This window comes from Juglans regia, chromosome 13 (genome assembly GCF_001411555.2).
Source record: "Juglans regia cultivar Chandler chromosome 13, Walnut 2.0, whole genome shotgun sequence".
Taxonomy (NCBI): Eukaryota; Viridiplantae; Streptophyta; class Magnoliopsida; order Fagales; family Juglandaceae; genus Juglans; species Juglans regia.
The window spans coordinates 9976533-9997485 of record NC_049913.1 but is presented as its reverse complement, the minus strand read 5'-3'; the positions used below and the strand labels follow the sequence as shown (position 1 = coordinate 9997485).

Genomic DNA, 20953 nt, shown 5'->3' with positions numbered 1-20953 from the left:
AGACCTCCGTGGTTCGATGAAGACGAGAAGACGAGAGGGCTCCTTGGTTCGTGCTTCGCCCCAGAAGACCAAGTGGTTCCGTGAAGATGACAGGGCTCCCCTGTTTTGTGGTTCGTGGTGGTTCGTGGTTCACAGCAGAAGACCAGGAGGTGAGCTTCGTTAGATCGTCTTCCTGGTTCGGTGAAGACGATGGGAACAATGGATTGGCGGGAGGTGAAGACGATGGGAACAATGGATTGAAGCGGGAGGAAATGAAATTTTTGCTCTGAAAGCTGTATTTGAGCGTCTTCATTTCAAATTGGGACGACGACGTTCCGAACCGTGCCACGTGAACCGTGCCACGTAGGCCTCGGTTACGCGCCGGTTCCCCAACCGGTTGTAAATAGCTTTTTTGAAGTTGTACAGTCATTTTAAAATAAAAAATTAATTTATTATTAAAAATTTAATTTTTTCATATAATTATTGTATTTATTCACATTTTTTAAATTGATTGTACAACATTCACACACTCACGATTTTAAATTTTAAATTTTTAAAAAGGAAAATACTACTCTTCTCGCTTGTTTTTACCTCTAATTTTTACCGTTGTGCATTTTATATTTTATTATTATTATTATTATTTTTTACTTAATGATTAAGTAAGTATTTTTTAATAATACTATAAATTTTTTTTATTTTTTAAAATAAATTTAAATATATTAAAAAATATACATATAAAAAAATACATCTCAAAACCATTAACAGGGAAGGCCAGCGGGAGCTCCCAGCTATGTAGCAGCACCGCTCTTTTAGAAATATTTAAAGATGCTTAAATTTTTAATGTTTAGAAATATGTAAATTTATGCCAGCAGACATAAGGGGTCAAAGTTGAGCACCTAGCACTACTCTATTAATATTAATAATAATAATCAACTGCCACATTGCCCATAGAATGGTACGCACGCGGCATGGATTTCTTGTTCTTTACTTAAACATTCACGAAAACTGAGAAGACAATTCAGTAACGATAAATACATAATATTTTATATAATACTTTTCACAATACATATTAATAATTTTATAAGATATTTTATAAAAATACCATTATTTTTAAAATATTATTATATAAAATGCTGTGTGTTTATATTTTTCTACGCGAAAACTCTTTATAAACCATAAACCTCACGTACAAAGAAAGAAGAGAGTTGCAGAGGCAAAGATATCCTGAGAAGACGACATCATCATGTATGTGACGAGATATTTTTCTGACTACCAAAAGGATCCTTCTTTGCTCTTCCTGCCACCTCCTGAAGGGCCCAACTCCGGTGTTCTGGTCATCCAAGATGAAGAAACCGAGCCTACTTGTTGTTTCGGATTGTGCAAGAGTCATATGATCACCGACCTGCCTTTCCCTCAAAACAAGAAACTCACGCTCCAATATTCAACGGGAAGCAGCGAGAATCGTAGTGTTGAGAACTTTTACACTGCCTTGATTCCGATTCTTAATCAGCCACTGTCTTCCAATCGGTACTATGCCATAAAGACACGCGGGAGGCATAAAGGGTATATATGTTTGCATGCATATTGTAATTAATTTTCAATTGCCAAGATATATAATCAGACAGAATATATAGTTTTTCTCCCATATGTGATATGCCAAAAGTTCCTTCTCAGTTTTCATGGATGCTTTTATCTTATCTGATTTTCATTTTGTAGTTTGGGCCCTGGATATTTTTAAACCTTTTCCATAAATTTGTGTTAGTTTCTAGTTATTTAATTATTGATGGGATTATGGTATTCGAGTTAGTTAGATGGTATTGCTGGGTGGTGTTTGTGGTTGAACATTCATGGCTTACAAAATAAAATAAATGACTGCTAGCTCATTGGTACAGCCTTCTTGGTGGAGAGGAAGAAGGAAGAATAAAGGGCAAGACTCATTAGTCCTCAAAAGTCCTCTCTCTCTCTCTCCATCATTCTCCTTTTTTTAGTCATTGCCCTTTATTCTTGTATCAGCTTTATCCTCTCTTCGACTTTAAGTTTTGTTTGGATTCGTAAGTCACTTCAATACATTTCATTTTATCGTTATAATTTTTTTTAAAAATTTTTACATAAAATATAATAAATAATTTAATTTTTTTAAATTTTAAAATAATAATAATATTAAAAAATAATATTTTATTTTATTATTTATAAATCAAGCATTTCAACTCATCTCTCAATTTAAACGGTTCTAAATCACAAGAAGTTTTATTTCTCCACCTTAGCAGGTTTTTGTCTTTTCCTCTCTTCCCTCTTTGCATGGTGGCTTTTTATTTTTTCATGGGTTGGACTAATTCCATCCTTTTATCACAATTTATCCCCTACAAACTTAAAAGATTTAAATTAATTCACTAGCTAGCTATATATCTAGCTAGAACAAAGGTATATCATGTAATTTTAATTCAAGTACTTCGATTAATCTAATTAACGGATCAAACTCAAGGTTAAGTTTATCATGTAAGTTGATCCTGAATTGCTTATGAATAATTCCACTCATGTACCGTTCAAAATGGTCTTGTAGGGAAGCATATGCAAATTCTAAGGAAGATGACAAGGGAACCTGTTGCTGCTTCAACTATATTAAGGATGTACCGCCAAAACCTTTGGATCCCAACGAGATGCACCAGCAATTCGAGATTCATCCCAACGAAACTTCATGTGGAAGGTCTGGTTTTGTTGCCAAACCCATAGCTCCAGATGGATTCCTTCCCCGGTTCCTCGCAAGAAGAGGGTGGCATGTGCGTACCTCAACTCCCCGAGATTTCAGTTTAGGTGAAGCACCGGGCCTAGACATTGCCCTCCGTGCTCGCCTCCCGGATTTCAGCTTCCCGCTATCGTTTAAGAGTTTTCAAAACGTGGTTGTGGGAAGGTGGTATTCTCCTTTCATGTTTATAAGGGAAGGATCACCGAAAGATCAAATGACCAGATCGATGTACTACGAGATAACCCTGGAGCAAAAATGGGAACAAGTATTTTCATGTGAAAAGAGTGAGAGCCAAAGCAATGCTGTGGTTGTGGATGCTGTTGTTCAGAGAGAAGAGGTCTTGATTGCTGGGATGGAAGTTGTGGATCTGAATGTGGTTGATGGGGTGATGTGGTTCAAGAGCTTTGGCAATGGAGGAGCAGAAGTCAGTATTGGTTTGAGCATGTTAGTGGTTGAGAGAATGAAGTGGGAGCAGATACGGGTTGGATGGGTTGGGGGAAATGAGAGGCAAGTGGCACTGAAGAGAATAGAGGAATTTGGAGGGTCAGCTGGGGAATGGATCAAGTTTGGTTTTTATGTTCTGGTTGAGAGGTTTGTTGTGAAAAGAATGGATGGAAGCCTGGTATTGACCTATTATTTCACGCACATTAATCAGACTCGGACCAAATGGGAATGGAAGTCACATTAGTTTGTTTTTAAACACCGTAAAACTCTGCTGTTTGATACCTGGTTTGTTTATATTTGTGTATACTTTACTAATTGAAGTTTGTATTCATTTTGTGTGTGTGGAAAACTTGAAGCAGTTGAACTGAGCTAGATTTTGATCACTTTTATTTGCTTTCAACACCTCTGTTTCGTTCATCTCTTTGCTTTAGATATGCATTGAGATATTTCAAAACAAGAAGAGATGGGAAAATCAGGCTAATATGAGCAACAAATTGTGTTAGTTTGATAGGTTATGCAGCATTTGTTTTTATAAAAAGAAGAAGATCAAGAAATTTTGATGCATCAACTCGCAAAAATGGGTCTGAGCAAGCCTCAGGACATCTCTAAAGGACAAAAAAGCATCCTCGTTGCCTGAAAGAATCGAAATTCATTTATATCTCAAGCAAGCATTGGCAATCCAAGAATAGAAAACATTACATAATAGAAAAATATGCTTCTTACTCAATGGTGGACTGGCTTTTATCGACAACAATGGTCAAGCACTGGACTGCTATAGAACTGAGAAGACGTTACTGCAGGTGGCTAAGATCTTGTTAATGGAACTTTATTTCTTATATCATGGTGGCGCAATTTTCAAAGTTGGGTGATGTCATGAAAATTTGTCTAATTCAGAAAGCCCACCTCCGATCAATCCGACTAGAGTCGGAGGTAATTTCGGACTCCGACTCCGATGGAAGTCGGAGTTTGACTCCGATCAGAGTTGCCGAAGTTGAAGTCGGAGGGTCAGAGCCACGGGGGGAGAGAGAGAGAGAGAGAGAGAGAGAGAGAGAGAGAGAGAGAGATGGCTCAGTCAACCCATTTTGTGATGCCGTGCATCCTCAACACTGCCAAAAGCCCAAAGCCATCGTGCATTTGTCCATCTAGAAGATGCCTTGACAAAAACAAAAATTGAAAACTGAAAATGGAGGAGTCGAAGAGACGAGAATAAGAGATCGAATACTTTTATATGTGCATTGTATCTAAAATAAAAAAATAAAGTCGTTGATGAAAAGGAGCAAGCAGTGAGGATTTGTACACCATGAGCCTTAAGAATACGCAAGATCTTGCTTCTAGTAACGCTCTGGACCTGAGTGGCATCAAGAGAGTCACGAAAAATCACATCAATCTGGGATGGCGTCAGACCCTTCTTCACAAACTTGCAAATGTTCTCCTCAACCTAAAACCCGCACTAAAACCACAGCCCATCGATTCCTCATACATGATAAAAAAAAATTACATGCTTTTACGCACATCTTACACGAATTGAATAAGAGAGTTTAGGTTTTTTATGGGTACATCTTAAAAAGAGATCTTAAGCCAACTTGACAGAGTTCTCTTGTTGGGCAGAGCTCAGGCTGAGATACCCTTACTGGAATCATATCACAAAAATCAATTAGATTTTGACACGGCTAAAAAAATAGGCAATATGCATATATACACAGAGAGAGAAAGGTACTCAAGACTGTGCATATGACCCATGGTAGCAACGAAGAAGTGGAGGAGTCGTTGCTTTCATTCCTCTGCTTAGACGAGCTTTAGCAAACCCTAGGGATCCTTTGAAACACGAGATAAATGGGATTTATTTATGAGTATATTGAAAAAAAAAATCCAAAACAACGGTGAATTTTGAACCCAAAGCAAAAAAAGCAAACATGACAAACAGGTTGAGATAGACACAGACTGACATATTAATGGGATAGCTAGACAGACAAATTTAGACAGACACACAACTAAGTTAGACAAAAAATTAAGACTTTGAAAAGACAAATACAAAAGGAAATTATAGATATTTTTTTGTTTAGTCGGGATGAATTTTTCCTTCGATTCTGATTCTGATTCTGATGATTTTTTCACAATAATTCCGATTCTGTTTTTGAATTTCATTTTTTTTTTATTTTAAGATCACTCTCAATAAATGTTGTATAATACATTTTTCTTTAAAAATATAAAGAAATGCTCTCAAAACACATTGGATTTTCTATTTTGAAGACATTTTTACATTTTGCTACATAACATTGCTAGATGTAGAGGATTCTATTTATCAATGTAAACATATTTAATTAATTTCTCATTCCTCCTTCTCTTAGGGCAGGTTTGGGGCCAAAAACAAAACACAAAATTCTCATCTCATCTCATCTCATCATTACACCTTTTTCAAATCCCCATACAAAATATAATAAACAATTCAACTTTTTCAAATCCCAATACACCTTTTTCAAATTCCAAAACAATAATAATATTAAAACTTAATATTTTAAACTTCAAAACAAAACACAAAATTCTCATCTCACCCCCCAAACCTACCCTTAATACATTAGCATTTTTACATTAGCATGTCCATCCTTGCGTTTGGAAGAGATCTAAAGTTCTCATTTGTCGTGTACGTAGCTATAATTATTTAATGAGCAATATTACGTACAGTCTTCATTTGGAGACTGCATTATAAGTTTAGTTAATTTTATCTTTAATTTTTTTTTAAAATTACAATAATATCCTTATCAAAATAGTACTTTTTTTCTATTTAATGAATGGCTTGCACATGTAGACTGCAGTCATTATTTAGGGACTACAAATAGAATTTCTCTTATTCAATTAGGTTTGATTACAAAACAAAATAAAACAAGAATATTTTGATTATATAATCTCTTCGTTTTATTTTTGAATCAATTTATATTTTAATTTAGCTTATAAATTTAGATTAATTTAAAATAGAATATAATTACATGATATTGTATATGAGGAGATATTATAAATATAAAAAAATATGAAGATATTATTAATAGTTAGAGTAAAATATTTGAAGTGAATAAAAAATATAATATTTAAATTATATAAAAAAAATAGATAAACTGATATAGGATATATTATAAAAATTAATATATAAAATAAAAAAAATGAGTTTTAATTATATATTTTAAATAATAAGATGAAAAAGCGAGTGCTCTAACGAAGTCAAAATCAAAACAGACATCGGCCAGAGTCGGAGCAGGGGAGTTTTTGCCCACCCCTACATGAGAGGATCTCTGTTCCACGTGATCTGATAAATAAAAATAAAGAAAACAAAATTAAATATATAAAATCATTTCATTAATCATATTATTAATAAATTAATGACTTATTTATCGTGAGTCGTGGACAGCGATTGCCCCCTATAAATAGTTCCCACCTACTCCAAAGCCCTTTCCTTTCTAACCCCCTCTTCGTAGATTTTCAACGCAAAGCGGGAAAACGGAACGTAGAGAAGGTGCCCAAGCGAAAGGGAGTAAGCCTTCACATTCTTGGAAGTTTGGCAGAGAGAGCGAGCAAGAGCAAAATAGTTGTTGGTGTATTAGATTTTTGGTATTGGCGATGATGGCCAATGTGATCGATCAAGATCAGCAATGGCTGCTCAACTGCTTGTCCGCCACTCTCGATCCGAACCAAGAGCTCCGCTCCTTCGCTGAAGCTTCCCTTCACCAGGCCTCTCGTCAACCAGGTTCCACTCTCTGCCTCTCTTGCCGATTTTGTTCTCGTTATTGTTGGGTAACTTTTAAAACCCTCGCAAATTCGTCCCTTTATGGACTTTTATTGACGCTCATCTTCCTTTGCCTATTTTCTTTTTGTATAATGTATTTCTAATGTGGCTTCAAGATATGAGTTCTCATGCTGTGTCTTTCTCAAATTCAACTAAACCCTCTAGATTAACAAAACACTTCTTAGGAAGTATAACAAAATATGTGGTTCGCATACATCCACAATCACGCGTTCTCATAGTGCTATATCTAGTTCTGGTTTTCCTGGCAGTTTTGGGTGCTGCTAAATCATGAAAACCATGTTTTGACATTATCTTAGCTGGAATTATGTGGTTGAGATGACCCGGTGGGAAATCAATCGTCAATTGAAGTATCGATAAGCATATCACGTTGATCAAGAGTTTGAAATCCCACTTGGCCAGCTATACAGGTCCAACATTGTTCTGTAATGTGCGGGATGAGAAGATTGCACATGCTTGAGGGACTTGTTGGGGAAAAGCTCCGGATACTTTTGTTAGAGACCAAGATGGAGTGTTAGTAATGAGAGGGAAAGCGGTGGCATTACCTCTACGGGTTGATTCACCAGGTCATATTGGGGAAAGATTGTTCCGTTTAGTCGTTCCAATTGGGTTTTGGTTGAATAGAAAATGACCGAACCCGACCAGTGACTTGTTTAGTTATTCTGTTTTGTTGGGTCAAACGATTCTTGAGTGGAAATTGTAGAAGTTCATTTTGGTTTATGTAGGTGTTGACTGTGAAAAGGAGAAAACCATACATATTACGTTAAGATTTAAATTACTTTTACATACAACTAACTTTCTGTGTAGTTGATTGGGATTTCTTGTAATAAATATTTGCGAAGGAGAAATCTAGATCAATGCCTAAAAAAGAGTCTTTATGGTTAATGTTATGTTGAAATCTCCTAGCCCAAATTTTGATCATTTATAAAGTACCACTACATTATCTTTTTGGCTGTTGTAACCAATTCATTTTCCTATTGTTGCCTATAATTTTGTGCTTATTATTTCTCTATGCATTGAGATTAATGAGTTATCTTGTTTGCGACTTTCCTAATTTTGATTCTTGGTTATGACAGTGGTAGATGTTTTATTGCCCCATCCAACATAAGCATTTACCTTCATTATCTGCTTTTCTGGTATTCAAGGACAGTACCTGCTGTAGATGAAAAGTAACACAATTAATGATTTTATAATTGTCCATGAAGGTTTTGGAACTGCACTATCCAAGGTTGCTGCAAACAGGGAGCTTCCGCTGGGGTTGCGCCAGATATCCTTTTGTTACGGTTGAACTGATATAGCAACATATATAGAAAATATGTTCATGTTCATTATCTTCTTCCTTTTCCCCTCGTCCTCCACACTGGTTAAAGATTTACCTTACTACATTTAACATTCTTCTATCAAGCTGCCGTCTTTCTGAAGCAGTTCATTAAGAAACACTGGATCTACATCCAGCTTGCTGGGTTCTTTTTCTAACTAATAGTGGGAAATAGTTACTTAAACTTACTTTTCATGTATTTAACCTCTTGAAATTTCTCCTATGTTTGGAAGCTTTAACATACCTTTACCTAGCTGCCGTCCTTCTGAAGCAGTTCATTAAGAAACATTGGGAGGAGGGTGATGACTCTTTTGAACATCCTGCTGTTTCTAGTGATGAAAAGGTATATATGACATTTGACATTGCTGACTGCATTCAGTGGAAGAGATTAGAGCTTTCTTTTTTTCATACTTTGTTGCTTTGGGATTCGGTTATTGTAATGGATGGGAATAGTCTTAATGATTTTTCTACTGTTTTTCAGGGTTAGCTTGTAATTAGGTGTCCTTCTCTTGTACACTTCCTGTGTATTTGGGCTATGCCTAATTACTAGATTTAATAAACTTCTTACTTATATAAAAAAAATTTATTTAGATTTATGTTACTTGTACATTCCAGAAATTATAATGTAACCATCTGAAAACTCTGAATTCCAAAATTGGGAAGTTACCGTTCTCTCCTTTGTCAGGTTGAACTTTCCATTTGCAAGAAAAAAAAGTGTTGTGACAAAACCTGATAGAAAACCGTTGAAAATAGATAGAAAAATGAAACTCTAACCATCCCCAATAGTGATAATATCACAAAATTCATAACTCCTCCAAATACCATAACCAATCAATGTCTGCAAAATAGTGCTTAGAAAAAGTAATTCCAATTCTGTTAAAACTTATTATTCCAAGTACAAGTGCTCGAATGCAAGAAAAATGCAATTTGGAATGCCATTATGATTAATGAATTGGTGAAGTATGCAAAATTCAGTTTATAATATAATCCTAGGGCCTACCATAGAGAAGCTTTAGTGATTCAGTCACCTGTTTGTTAGTACATGATGCATAGAAAATTTCTATTGTTTTTATCGGTCCCTTTTACGATCTGTCTTGATTAACTTGCATGATCATGGTTTGACGGTTAACATTGTCAGTTAATTGGTGTACCAGAGATTAAATCATACATGTACTTAATGTTAACTTTCCTTTTTATGCTTTAATAGTTAAAATTGTGTATAAATGTAGATGAGTCTTCATCTTTTATTCCAATGCAGCATTTCTCTCTTGTAAATAATTTGATTTTAAATATTCTCTTCTTTTGCTTGTATCTGATGAATGAAATCCTGGTTACATTATCAGGCAGTCATTCGCAGACTTCTTTTATTTTCATTGGATGACTCTCACAAAAAAATTTGCACAGCAATTAGTATGGCTGTGGCATCCATTGCAGTCTATGACTGGCCAGAGAATTGGCCTGACTTATTGCCGTTCATGCTGAAGTTGATAAGTGATCAAACTAATATGAATGGTGGTGAGTCTTTCATACATTCATGTTCCGGTTTACCTGATGACAATTTTTTTTCACTTTCTTTTGTATATATCTTCTCGAACATTGTTTTTTTATTATGTCGTAAGACTTTATCCATTTTATTTACATTGTCGAAAAATTTCCTAATTCAGTGGTATTACCAAAGTTTGATAGGAGTTTTAGATGATTGCAAATAATTATTCACTTGGCAGCCCCGAGTTGTGGACTGGTAATGTACTTTGCAAGTGATTAAATAATATGGTTAGACTCATTGGCCACACTGTACATTACCCATATAGATAATGTCTTGGTAAAGAACCTATAAAAGAATAATGTCCCGGTAAAAAAAAAAAAGAACCTATAAAAAGAATAATGTCCCGGTGAAAGAAAAATGTAAAGAGGGCTCTAATGTGCTAGGTCTTCATTAGAAATCACTGTTCATTCATCAAGCTTGCCTTTTCTTGATTCATATGTTTTGTGTTTTGAACTTTCTCCTAGTTTTATTATTATGCTATTTTCATCAAGCATTTTGTGCTAATTCATGTTGGGGTGCTTTATTTTCCTTTTATTTTCCCAAGTTCTTTGAGCTTGTTTATGTCCAGATATTGAAGTCAAAGTAAAAATTGTTGGATGGCATAATCTTGTTTAGTTTTGCTTTGTTTTGTTTTTTGTCTTCTTGTTTTTGAGTTTATTATATTTTGCCCTTTTGAGTTCCATGGAAGAGAAGAGGGTGTTAGGTAGAAGAAGTCATTTTTGTACAAAACCTTCCAGTATACTTTGATATGTAATGCTGAAGTTAACAAAGCAAGGAAAAAAAAAACTATGCAGATATTTTTCTAAGTCTCATCTACAAGGGGTGAACATCGGCTGTATCTGACCCTGTTCACACACGCGCACACGCACAGACACACACACACATTTTAATTCTCATCCGTCTTCATTGATTAAAAAAAAAATACTCTCCTTCAATCAACACAAATGCCCTATTCTATTGATATGGGGGTTGCATAAAATTACTTCAAATTTGTGTGGAAGAGGTGCAGCGGTTGTGTGGTTTCTGTGCAACACAAAACAGTCATATCGAATGGCGGGAAAAGAGAAACAGAGGGAGGGAGAGGAGGGCTTATCAGAGTCTTTGATGACGTGCGGTTTTCAGTGCTTTCCTTGGTTCATTATGCTACTTGCCCATTTTGGACATTTGTTTAAAATCTTGCCACCCCAGTACTGGGGTAAAAAATCTGCCCATTATCCTTTCAGGTTTGCGGAGCTTGACCTGTTGAGCACTCCTATGCTTTATAGTGGAATTCAAAAAATATATATATTTTTATTACTAAAGACAATTTTATAATAGAATGGCCCCTGCAAGTTGATTATATTTTTGCTTGGTGAACAAAATTTTATTGAGCATAAAATAGACAAAGGCCCGAGTATATGGGACATATACAAGAGCGTTGCTTATGCATGCTAATTTAACGATACAAGGAAGTCGTGAAAAGACATGCCATTAAAATCAATTACAATCGATCAATGGAGTAAAGTATTGAAAAATAAACTTTTAACTTATCAAAAAAAAAAAAATGAAAAATAAACTTTTAAAATGCGTAACTAGTTAATGAGTAATTGCATTCACATTCCTACTATATTATTTCAGGAACGTGGATATGCTTGGATGTTTTTTATGATTGTTTCTCTTGCCTGTTTCGTGCTGGTGGTGATTGATGCATTTTGCTTCAAATTAATTTACATTGTCAAGAATTTTGTAGTTCAGGGAGCTCTAAGGTGCTTAGCTCTACTCTCTGGAGACTTGGATGATAAAATGGTGCCAGCACTGGTTCCGGTTTTGTTCCCATGCTTGCTTACAATTGTGTCATCTCATCAGGTAGTTATGACATATATATATATATATTAGTTATATATATATGTTATATGTTATAACATATATATATTAGTGGTATGCATCATTAATAACTACTACATAATATACATTAGTTATAACATATAAATATAAGTATAAAGTAAATGTATATATAATTTATAAAATGTTATACATATATAAGCATAAATCCTAATATCTTATATACAAGTATAAGATTTTAGTAACTAATTATTAAAATATTGATTGTGCCATTAATATGGCAATATTTATATATTAACTAGTACCATTTCTTTTTCATCTAACCATTTGTCTCGATTGTGTGACAAAACCATAAAGACCAATACAAATTTTACAAAATTTAATACAAAACACATTTTAAAAACTTTTATTGGAAGAACTTTTCAATTCGACCTGTTGACTTTCACAAAACTCAACCCAAAATATATCTATAAGTTTTTTCAAGAATTATGAAAAATTATCACTTATTAAACAAGTCCTGCTCATCCACCGTCTTCTCACAATTATCACTTGTCAAAGTCAACACCTATCTTATTTGTGCTGTTATCTTATGGTTTAGATAGTCATCCAGTTTTGTCGAGGAAAGGCATAACTTCTGTAGTCCTTGTAAAATGTTCTTTGGGACTATTCTTTGTAGTCATATTCTATGCTGTGTTTTGAGTTGTCCTTATTAAAAAAAAGGCTTTTCAACAACATTGATCAGACACTTGGCATGCATTTTAATGAGCAAGTTCCTTGGGTTTTGAGATGCTTTTTAGAAAAGCTTAGTCCTTCGTACTCATGCCATTTCTGTTTTAGATATTTGAAAAGGTCAATCTTGTAGTTCATCTATCATTGGACCTGATGCAGTCTCTGTCTGAAAACTTCTCTCCATTTTGGGTGGATTTATTCACTATATCTATAATCATGCATTTATTTAAAATCCTTATAATTTATAGTAAAAAATAGTCTATATAATCTTGGTTTTTAAAGAGTGAAAAATATTGATAATCTGCTTTTTTTTACACTGATTGTGGAATTATTCTGTATCTTTTATGTGCAGGTCTATGACAAATACATACGGGCAAAAGCCACTTCAATAGTTTATTCTTGTGCCTCCGTGCTGGGGGCAATGGGTGGTGTATACAAGGTATTTTCTTGGAACCAGATCTTCATCATATGATTTCATAGTATGAGTGGATTTAGCTTGTTTTATATGATTAACAGACCGAGATGTTTATGTTCAGACAGAAAGCACTGCATTAATAGGGCCTATGCTTAAACCATGGATGGATCAGTTTTCTATTATTTTAGAAGAGCCTGTGCAAGCTGAAGATCCTGATGATTGGAGTCTAAGAATGGAGGTTGGTTTAGTTCTTTGATCAAAATCTGCATCAACATGTGTGTACTCATTTTCGATCACTCATAATTAGATATTGTATATAATTATTGTTTTCTTCTTTATCATTAGGTTTTGAAGTGTTTGAATCAGTTTGCTCAGACTTTTCCTAGCCTTACTGAAAGTCAATTTATGGGTAAGTTTGTGAAAATAGTGAGACTAATATTGTACTTAGACTGCATTTGTTTCGGCTGAAGAAGTTTTTAGAGAAACGCTTTCAAATTCTCGTGTGTTAGGTGGGGGCATAAATTCTGGTCAGTGGAGGAGTTTAAGTTGGTCATCATAAAAACTAAGACTTTGGGATTTGAAACAGTCATTCCTCCCAAGAGGTGTAAGTTTGTTTCTGGACCGCTCTTCTCTCTGTGCTCGAATGCTACAACTGGGCTTGTTGACCCCTTGTAGAGCATCCCAACCTTCTCCACTCCCCATTGGTGGTACCTTTCCACTTTCACTACCCCTGCTGCCTGCCATCCTTTTGTTCTAGTGCAACCAAGCCCCTTAGTATGGAATCTAGCCCTCCTATGGAAGTTCAAGACTTGGTAGTGGCAATTGGGATTGGGGTGGTATCTAACAGTTTTTTGGTCATTGCGGAATCTGTAATGGGCTGCATGGTGGTGTTTGGTAGAAGAGGCTTGTAAATAATTTTCATACTAATCAAATGCTGAAAAGTGTTTTGGGGACGTTTTTTTAGTCTCCATGAAACCAAGGAAAACAAATGATTTTCTCTGAAAATATTTTTGACCAAAAAAATTTTCTTATATTCCTTATTTCATGCCAAAACAAATTCAGCCTTATTTTCAGTTCTTCCAATTGATATTTTTTTGATAAGTAATTCGTCAATTGATATTTCCTTTTACTGGTAGAAATATATTATGTCCCTCTAACACACTGTCTCTTCCAGTAATTGTCGGACCATTGTGGAAAACATTTGAATCATCTCTTAGGGTATATGTGAGATCATCTATTGAAGGTACAGAAGATTCATATGAGGGAAGATACGACTCTGATGGCGCAGAGAAGAGCCTTGATTCATTTGTCATCCAGGTGATAATTCTGCTGGCTTAACAACTTATTTGAAGATATTTAATAACTGATAATTTTTTTTGATAGGTACATAATGAGTGATAAATATTGTTAAGAAGTGCCTGGAATGGAGGCAAGCCAAGCACATAGGGACTCTACAAAGGGCATTAGAAAGAATGAAAAGGAAAGAAAACCAAGCACAAGAAAATTACAAATAAAATCCAAAAATTTTGAATCGATGAAATTTTGAAAAAGAAATTGTATATCTAGAATGATAATAATTTTGGATAGTATAATTAAATCGGGTGAGTCAAGTATTTTATGTAAGCTTGATATGGAGAAGGCTTACGATCATGTCAATTGGAATTTTCTGTTTTATCTTTTGGGGAGATGTGGTTTTGGGGGGAAATGGTGTAATTGGATCAAACATTGTGTTTCAAACTTTCGGCTGCTTGTTTCTTAGTGTTAGTGGATGGTTCCCCTATGGGTTTTTTCATAGTTCCTGTGGATTGAGACAAGGGGATCCGTTGTCTCCCTTACTTTTTGTCATCGTGATGGATGCTCTTAGCCGTATGTTGGGGGCTGCGGTTGATGGTGATTTGTTAACAGGTTTCTCGGTGGGAGGGTCTCATAATGGCTCGATTAATGTTTCTCATCTTTTGTTCACAGATGTTATGGCTTGAATGGTTTGGGATGGGGTGATGGAGAAGGTAGAGGGAAGGCTGGTGGGATGGAAGAGGTTGTATTTGTCAAAAGGGGGAAATATCACCCTTATAAAAAGCACTTTTTCTAATCTCCTACCTATGTTCTATCTTTGTTTCCCATTCCAATTGGAGTGGCAAATAGGATGGAGAAGTTATTTCGAGACTTGTTGTGGGGAGGTATTGAGGAGGAAGCCAAGTTTCACTTGGCTAGTTGGGAGAAGATTTGTGCCCCTTTGTCATGTGGTGGGTTACGGGTGACGTTGAGAACCTTTAATAAAGCCCTTCTTGGGCAGTGGTTATGGAGGTATAATTAGGATTGTGAAACCTTGTGGGGGGCTGTGATGCTTGGGGGGATGGTGCTCTAATGAGGTAAGAGGTAGTTACAGTGTGGGGGTGTGGAAAAATATTAGGAGTGGTTGGGATGTTTTCGCAGAACATGTTAATTTTGTGGTAGGTGATGGCTCTAGAATTTTTTTTTGGCACTATCCGTGGTGTGGTGGTAGGGTTCTTGGTGTTTTTCTAGGCCATTTTCGAATTACTCAGAATCTGGATGCTTCAGTGGCTGAGGTTTTGGACTGTTCTATTGGTTCACCCCATTGGAATGTCCACTTTACTAGAGCTGTGAATGATTGGAAAATGGACGTAGTTTCTGATTTGTTTGGCTTATTGTATGCTACACAGCTTGGTTAGGCTGGGAGGGATAAGATGTTTTGGATTGATACTGGTAATAAGAAGTTTTCAATTCGTTCCCTGTACAGGATGTTGTCTAGCTCGAATGTGGTACACTCTTTTCCTTGGAAGAGTATTTGGAAGAGTAGGTGCCTTCAAAGGTTGCGTTCTTTGATTGGTTTGCTTCCTCAGGGAAAATTCTGACCTTGGACGATCTCAGGAAGCGGGGATTAATTGTTATGGATTGGTGTATCTTATGTAAAAAGTTTGGCGAATCGATGGATCATTTGTTACTTTATTGTGAGGTGGCAAGAGTGTTATGGTATGAAGTGTTTAATAGGATTGGAGTGGCATGGGTGATGCCAAGTAGGGTGGTGGATCTTTTTGCTTGTTGGAGAGGTTTAAGGTGTAACTCTCAAATTGCCGTTGTTTGGAATATGATCCCTTTATGTCTTGTGTGGTGTATTTGGGTTGAGAGGGATGTTCGATGCTTTGAAGATAAGGAATGCTCAGTGGATGAACTTAGATGTTTTTTCTTTAATACCTTATTTCTGTGGGCTTCGGCCATTGCCTTTAATGGAACTAGTGTCCATGATTTTCTTGTTTCTTTTTCTAGTTCTTGACTTGTAATTAGGTTTCAGTATTTGTATATTTCTTGTGTACTTGGGCTTTGCCTTGTTACTTGTCTCAATAAGATTTTCTTATTTATAAAATAATAATTACTAGTAACTTAATCAGTTGAGGACTTTAGAAAGCCCTTTCCAATAACGTATTGACTACTCGGTTCCCTAGCGAGTGAGTGGGGGATAATTATTTCTCTCATGCCATGAATGCTTTTTCAGATTTGATTTTTGAGCTTGGTTTGATCGATCTTCCGATGGTTGATTGGGATTTTACGTGGTCCATTGGAAGGGCATGGTCTAGACTGGACAGATTTCTAGTTTCAACTACTTGGGAGGTTCGTTTTCCTGATTTGAGGCAGAAAAGGTTACCGAGAATCAAGAATGTGTTCTGACCATTATCCTATTTTGTTGGAGAGTGGGGGCACTTTTAGAGGACTAAGGTATTTTAAATTTGAAAATATGTGGTTGGAGTCTGAGGGTTTTGTGGATAGGGTGAGATTGTGGTGGTCTTCGTACTCTTTTTCTGGTACTCTGAGCTTTGTACTGGCTGGTAAACTTAAAGCATTAAAAACAGATTTGAATAAGTGGAATGTTGAGGCGTTTGGGAACACGGAAAATAAAAGGAGACTTTTGATGCAGCAGTTGCAGAGTTTGGAGGAAAGGGAGCTGCTGGGGGACTTATCCGGTGAGGAATTGAAGAGAAAAAAAAGTGGCGGTGGATGATTTTGAGAAGATCACTTTAATGGAGGAAATCTCTTGGAGATAGAAATCCCGGGTCCTTTGGCTGAAGGAAGGTGACAAGTGCACGAAAAGTTTTCACTGTATGGCGAACTTTCATCGTAGAAATAATGCTATTGAGGTCCTTCATGATGGTGAAAACATCATTTCAGATCAAGAAGTCATTAAGGATCACATTGTCAATTTCTATGAGAAGTTGTTCAGCGAAGAATACTCATGGAAACCAAACCTTGATGGATTGTTTTTTGACTCCATTGATCAAGCAAGTGCAGAATGGTTGGAGAGAGCTATTGAAGAGGATGAAGTTCTTGATGTGCTTAGAGGAATGGCAAGGGATAAGGCTCTTGGTCCGGATGGTTTCTCAATGGTTTTCTTTCAATCTTGTTGGGATATAGTGCGGGATGATATTATGAAGATTTTTCATGAATTTTATACATTTATGAAATTTGAGAAAAGTTTCAATGATATATTTAGGAAGCAACACTACAAGGTAAGTAGTTTGATCATAAATTAGGATTAACATACGTTAGTTAATTATTTATATTATTATTAAAGTCAGTTCTTTCGAAGCCAGTGTTTACATACTATGCATGTTATGATATTTGCAAGTACGTCATTCATTATGTTTCATTCCACATATTATAGTTATGTATGCATTATGCATCTCACGTTGCATAAGACACGTAAGCTTTCATAAGATTAAGTGTAAGATAAACTCATAACAGTTAATCATATGACCATTCAAATGCATGGTACCAATGCGATTTATGGGTGGATGTGCAAGCCACGGAGCTAAGCATGGTCCACCATGGTATGCTAGAATACTATTAGCGGCTCCCCTTGCGGCTGCAGGATGTGGGACCGGTGCACAACCTTGCATACAGGGTTAAGTGTGTGGCCAGTAAAATAAATATGATAAGTTAGATAATTTAAGACAATGCATGCATGACATAAGGATACATATGAATGATCATGATTTTAAGTTTTCAGCATAAAATATTTTTTGAAAAATCTTAAGTTAAAGTATGTTTACGTTATGATGGGTTTCATACTAAGTCATCGACTCATTTTAGTTTGTTTTTATGTTTTTAAACCATCCTAGATCAGGATAATTATAACGATAGAGCTGCAGGATGAGACTTAGTCCAGAGAGGCATGACAGTGGCCTAGATTATGTACAAAGATTTTAAGTTATGATTTTTATGGCACTGGCTTTGAGGAATTTTAATAAATGCTTCCATGCACTCTCTTTTATGATCTCAATATTTTAATAAAGAATTATTTTATTTATAGAATCTTTGTACCTGAAGCTTCCTTTAGAATAAAAGATAATATTTTTAAGTCAGGTTCAGTAGTAGCACTCCAGCTCCCGAGAATTTCTAAAAGTGACTATTATTAACCATGGGGAGCAGGGTGTTACAACATTGCATTTCGACGTCGAGATTTTTCATTTTGGTGAATGGCACTCCAATTGGGTTTTTTAATAGTTCACATGGTTTGAGACAAGGAGATCCGCTATCTCCTTTTCTTTTTGTCCTTGTCATGGATGCATTGAGTATAATGTTGGAAGCGGCGGTAGAAGGAAGGTACTTGTTGGGTTTTGAGGTGGGCAATGAGGAACGAAATAGCATGAAATTATCTCATCATCTTTTTGCTGATGACACTTTGATTTTCAGTGAGCCCAACCAAGGACATATTCGATCTTTGAGAGCATTGTTGTTATGTTTTGAAGCTGTCTCAGGTCTCAGAATTAACCTAAACAAGTCTGAAATTGTACCTGTGGGTGCCATAGGTAATATTTCAGATTTGGCTAATATTTTGGAGTGTAAGATTGCTTCACTGCCGTTGAAGTATCTTGGTCTTCCCTTGGGGGCTCCTCACAAATTTGTTTTGATATGGGATAGGATGATTGAAAAGATTGAGAGAACGTTGGTTGGATGGAAAAAAATTATATTTGTCTAAAGGGGGAAGAATTACTTTGAGAAAGAGTACGTTGTTCAATCTTCCTACGTATTTTCTTTCACTTTTCCCTTTGCCGGCTGGGGTTGCTTGAAGAATTGACAAAATTTATCATAATTTCTTATGGGGAGAAATAGGAGAGGAAAAGAAGTTTCATTTGGTTAGTTGGAAGAAGGTTTGTCAACTGGTTTCTTGTTGAGGATTGGGGGGTGAGAAATTTGAGGTTGTTTAATAAAGCACTCCTTGGAAAATGGCTTTGGAGATATCATGAAGAGAGATGTGCTTTATGGAAGAACGTTGTTGCTGTTAAATATGGGAGTGGGTGGGGGGATTGGTGTTCTAATGAAGTTAGAGACGTGTATGGGTGAGTTTATGGAAGTTTATTAGGAAAGGTTGGGGGGAGTTTTCTAAACATATTAAATTTAAGGTGGGGGAAGAGAAGATGATTCTCTTTTGGCATGATATTTGGTGTGGGGAATAAGCTCTTAAATCAGATTTTCCATCTCTTTACAGGATTGCAAGGGATCAAAATGTTGCTGTGGCATATTATCTTCAATGTACGGATAATAATATTCTATGGAATGTTGACTTTATTAGAGATGCAAATGATTGGGAAGTGAATGTTGTTTCTGATTTTTTGGGAAGAATTTATAATTCAAAAGTGATGCAGGGAAGAGAGGACAGTTTATTGTGGGATCATTTTGGAAATTTCAGGTTTTTAGTCAATTCTTTTAATAAGGTGCTTAACTGTCATTTTGGCTGTGCATTTCCCTCGAAAAGCATTTGGAGGGTGAAGGTACCTACTAAGGTGGCGTTCTTCAGTTGGGTGGTTGCTCTAGGGAGAGTATTGACCACGGATAACCTTAGAAAACGTGGTTTGTGTATAGCTTATTGGTGTGTCATGTGCAAGAAGGATGGTGAATCTGTAAATCATATTTTTTTACATTGTGAGATGGCAAAGTCTTTGTGGAATGAGGTTATTGGTCAGACAGATTTATATTGGGTGATGCCTAAGGAAGTTGTAGATCTTTTTGGTTGTTGCCGTGGTTTTGAGGCAAGGAAATGTGTTGCTGCCAGATGAAGAATGATTCCTTTGTGTTTAATGTCGTGTTTATGGCTGGAAAGGAATATGAGATATTTTGAAGACAGAGCGTTCTTTTGAAGACCTTCGAAATTTTTTCTTTTCTACGTTGAGTTTGTGGGCTAAGATCTTTGTAAGATGATGATAATGTACTGAATCTGTTTGTCGTAGTTTTCTACTTTCTAGAGTATAGTAGTTATTTCCTTTGTATACATCTTGTGTACTTGGGCTGTGCCTATTCTTAGTAATAAAATTCATATTAATTATAAAAAAAAATTCAAGGATGGAAAACCAATGACCAAAGTGGGAAAATGTCATTCCATGGTCTGTGGAGTCTCCATCAGTTCTGCATGAACATACATGATTCTATTGTTATTGATGGTTGGCCATCACTAGTCAATGAGATGGACTTGGTTCTGAAAATGGACCTCTAGCAGTTGAATCTTGGAGGTTGGGCTGCATTACACATATTAGTTTGTTCATAATTTTTTTCCATATTGTTCATGCACTATGGCCAGTGGCTTTACTGCTAGGTGCATCTAACTTGAGATTGTATTAGTTCCAATGATTGAGTTCTTACATGTACTTTGAATATACAGATGTTTGAGTTTCTTCTGACCATTGTTGGTAGTGCAAAATTGGTAAAGGTACCGTTCAAAAATTTTTGTAACTGTTTTTGCTTCATATTTTTTTCTCGTTCTTTATACTAAAAAAAGCTTTGTTCATTTAGGTTGTTGCAAATAGCGTCAATGAGGTGGTGTATCATACTATTGCTTTTCTGCAAATGACAGAACAGCAGGTAATTTTGGAGCTCGTCATAATAACACAGATTACCATAAACTTGTAATTATTTTGAATTCGCACCGTGGTTTAGGTCTGTTCAGATTCATATTGCAAAACACTATGTACTCCAACATAAGAAAACAGAGTATGCCCTATATGGTCTCATGTTACCCATATATCTATACTCATGGCCCTCTATCCTGTGGCAGTTACAAGATGAATTTTGGGGTGCCATAACATGGCTAGTTTTAGGGCTTCATATTACGAGTGATCTGCAATGAATGCTTTTGTGCTGAAATACTAATTGAAAGT

General features: G+C 35.8%; 2 protein-coding genes across 5 annotated transcripts in view; both read left to right on the top strand.

The window, feature by feature from the left end:
- The first annotated feature begins 1197 nt into the window (after window positions 1-1197).
- Window positions 1198-3520, top strand: LOC109004341. The gene is made up of 2 exons (XM_018982865.2): window positions 1198-1542; window positions 2540-3520. The coding sequence occupies exons 1-2, from the start codon at window positions 1223-1225 to the stop codon at window positions 3408-3410; spliced, it is 1191 nt and encodes a 396-aa protein (XP_018838410.2). The 5' UTR covers window positions 1198-1222; the 3' UTR covers window positions 3411-3520.
- Window positions 3521-6628: 3108 nt separating this feature from the next.
- LOC109004339 (importin-9) overlaps window positions 6629-20953 on the top strand; it is a 41783-nt gene continuing 27458 nt past the window's right edge. For 2 of the 4 annotated variants that reach the window (XR_004797962.1, XM_018982860.2), the window contains exons 1-11: window positions 6629-6902; window positions 8165-8226; window positions 8528-8620; window positions 9621-9792; window positions 11553-11668; window positions 12726-12812; window positions 12910-13026; window positions 13134-13197; window positions 13963-14105; window positions 20458-20505; window positions 20589-20657. Coding sequence is in view for 1 of the 4 variants with exons in the window: in XM_018982860.2 (XP_018838405.2) it covers window positions 6776-6902; window positions 8165-8226; window positions 8528-8620; window positions 9621-9792; window positions 11553-11668; window positions 12726-12812; window positions 12910-13026; window positions 13134-13197; window positions 13963-14105; window positions 20458-20505; window positions 20589-20657 (1098 nt within the window). In the remaining 3 variants the exon portion in view is untranslated. Of the gene's footprint in view, window positions 6903-8164; window positions 8227-8527; window positions 8621-9620; window positions 9793-11552; window positions 11669-12725; window positions 12813-12909; window positions 13027-13133; window positions 13198-13962; window positions 14106-20457; window positions 20506-20588; window positions 20658-20953 lie in introns of those variants that run through there. The other 2 variants (XR_004797963.1, XR_004797964.1) reach the window with 2 other exon arrangements.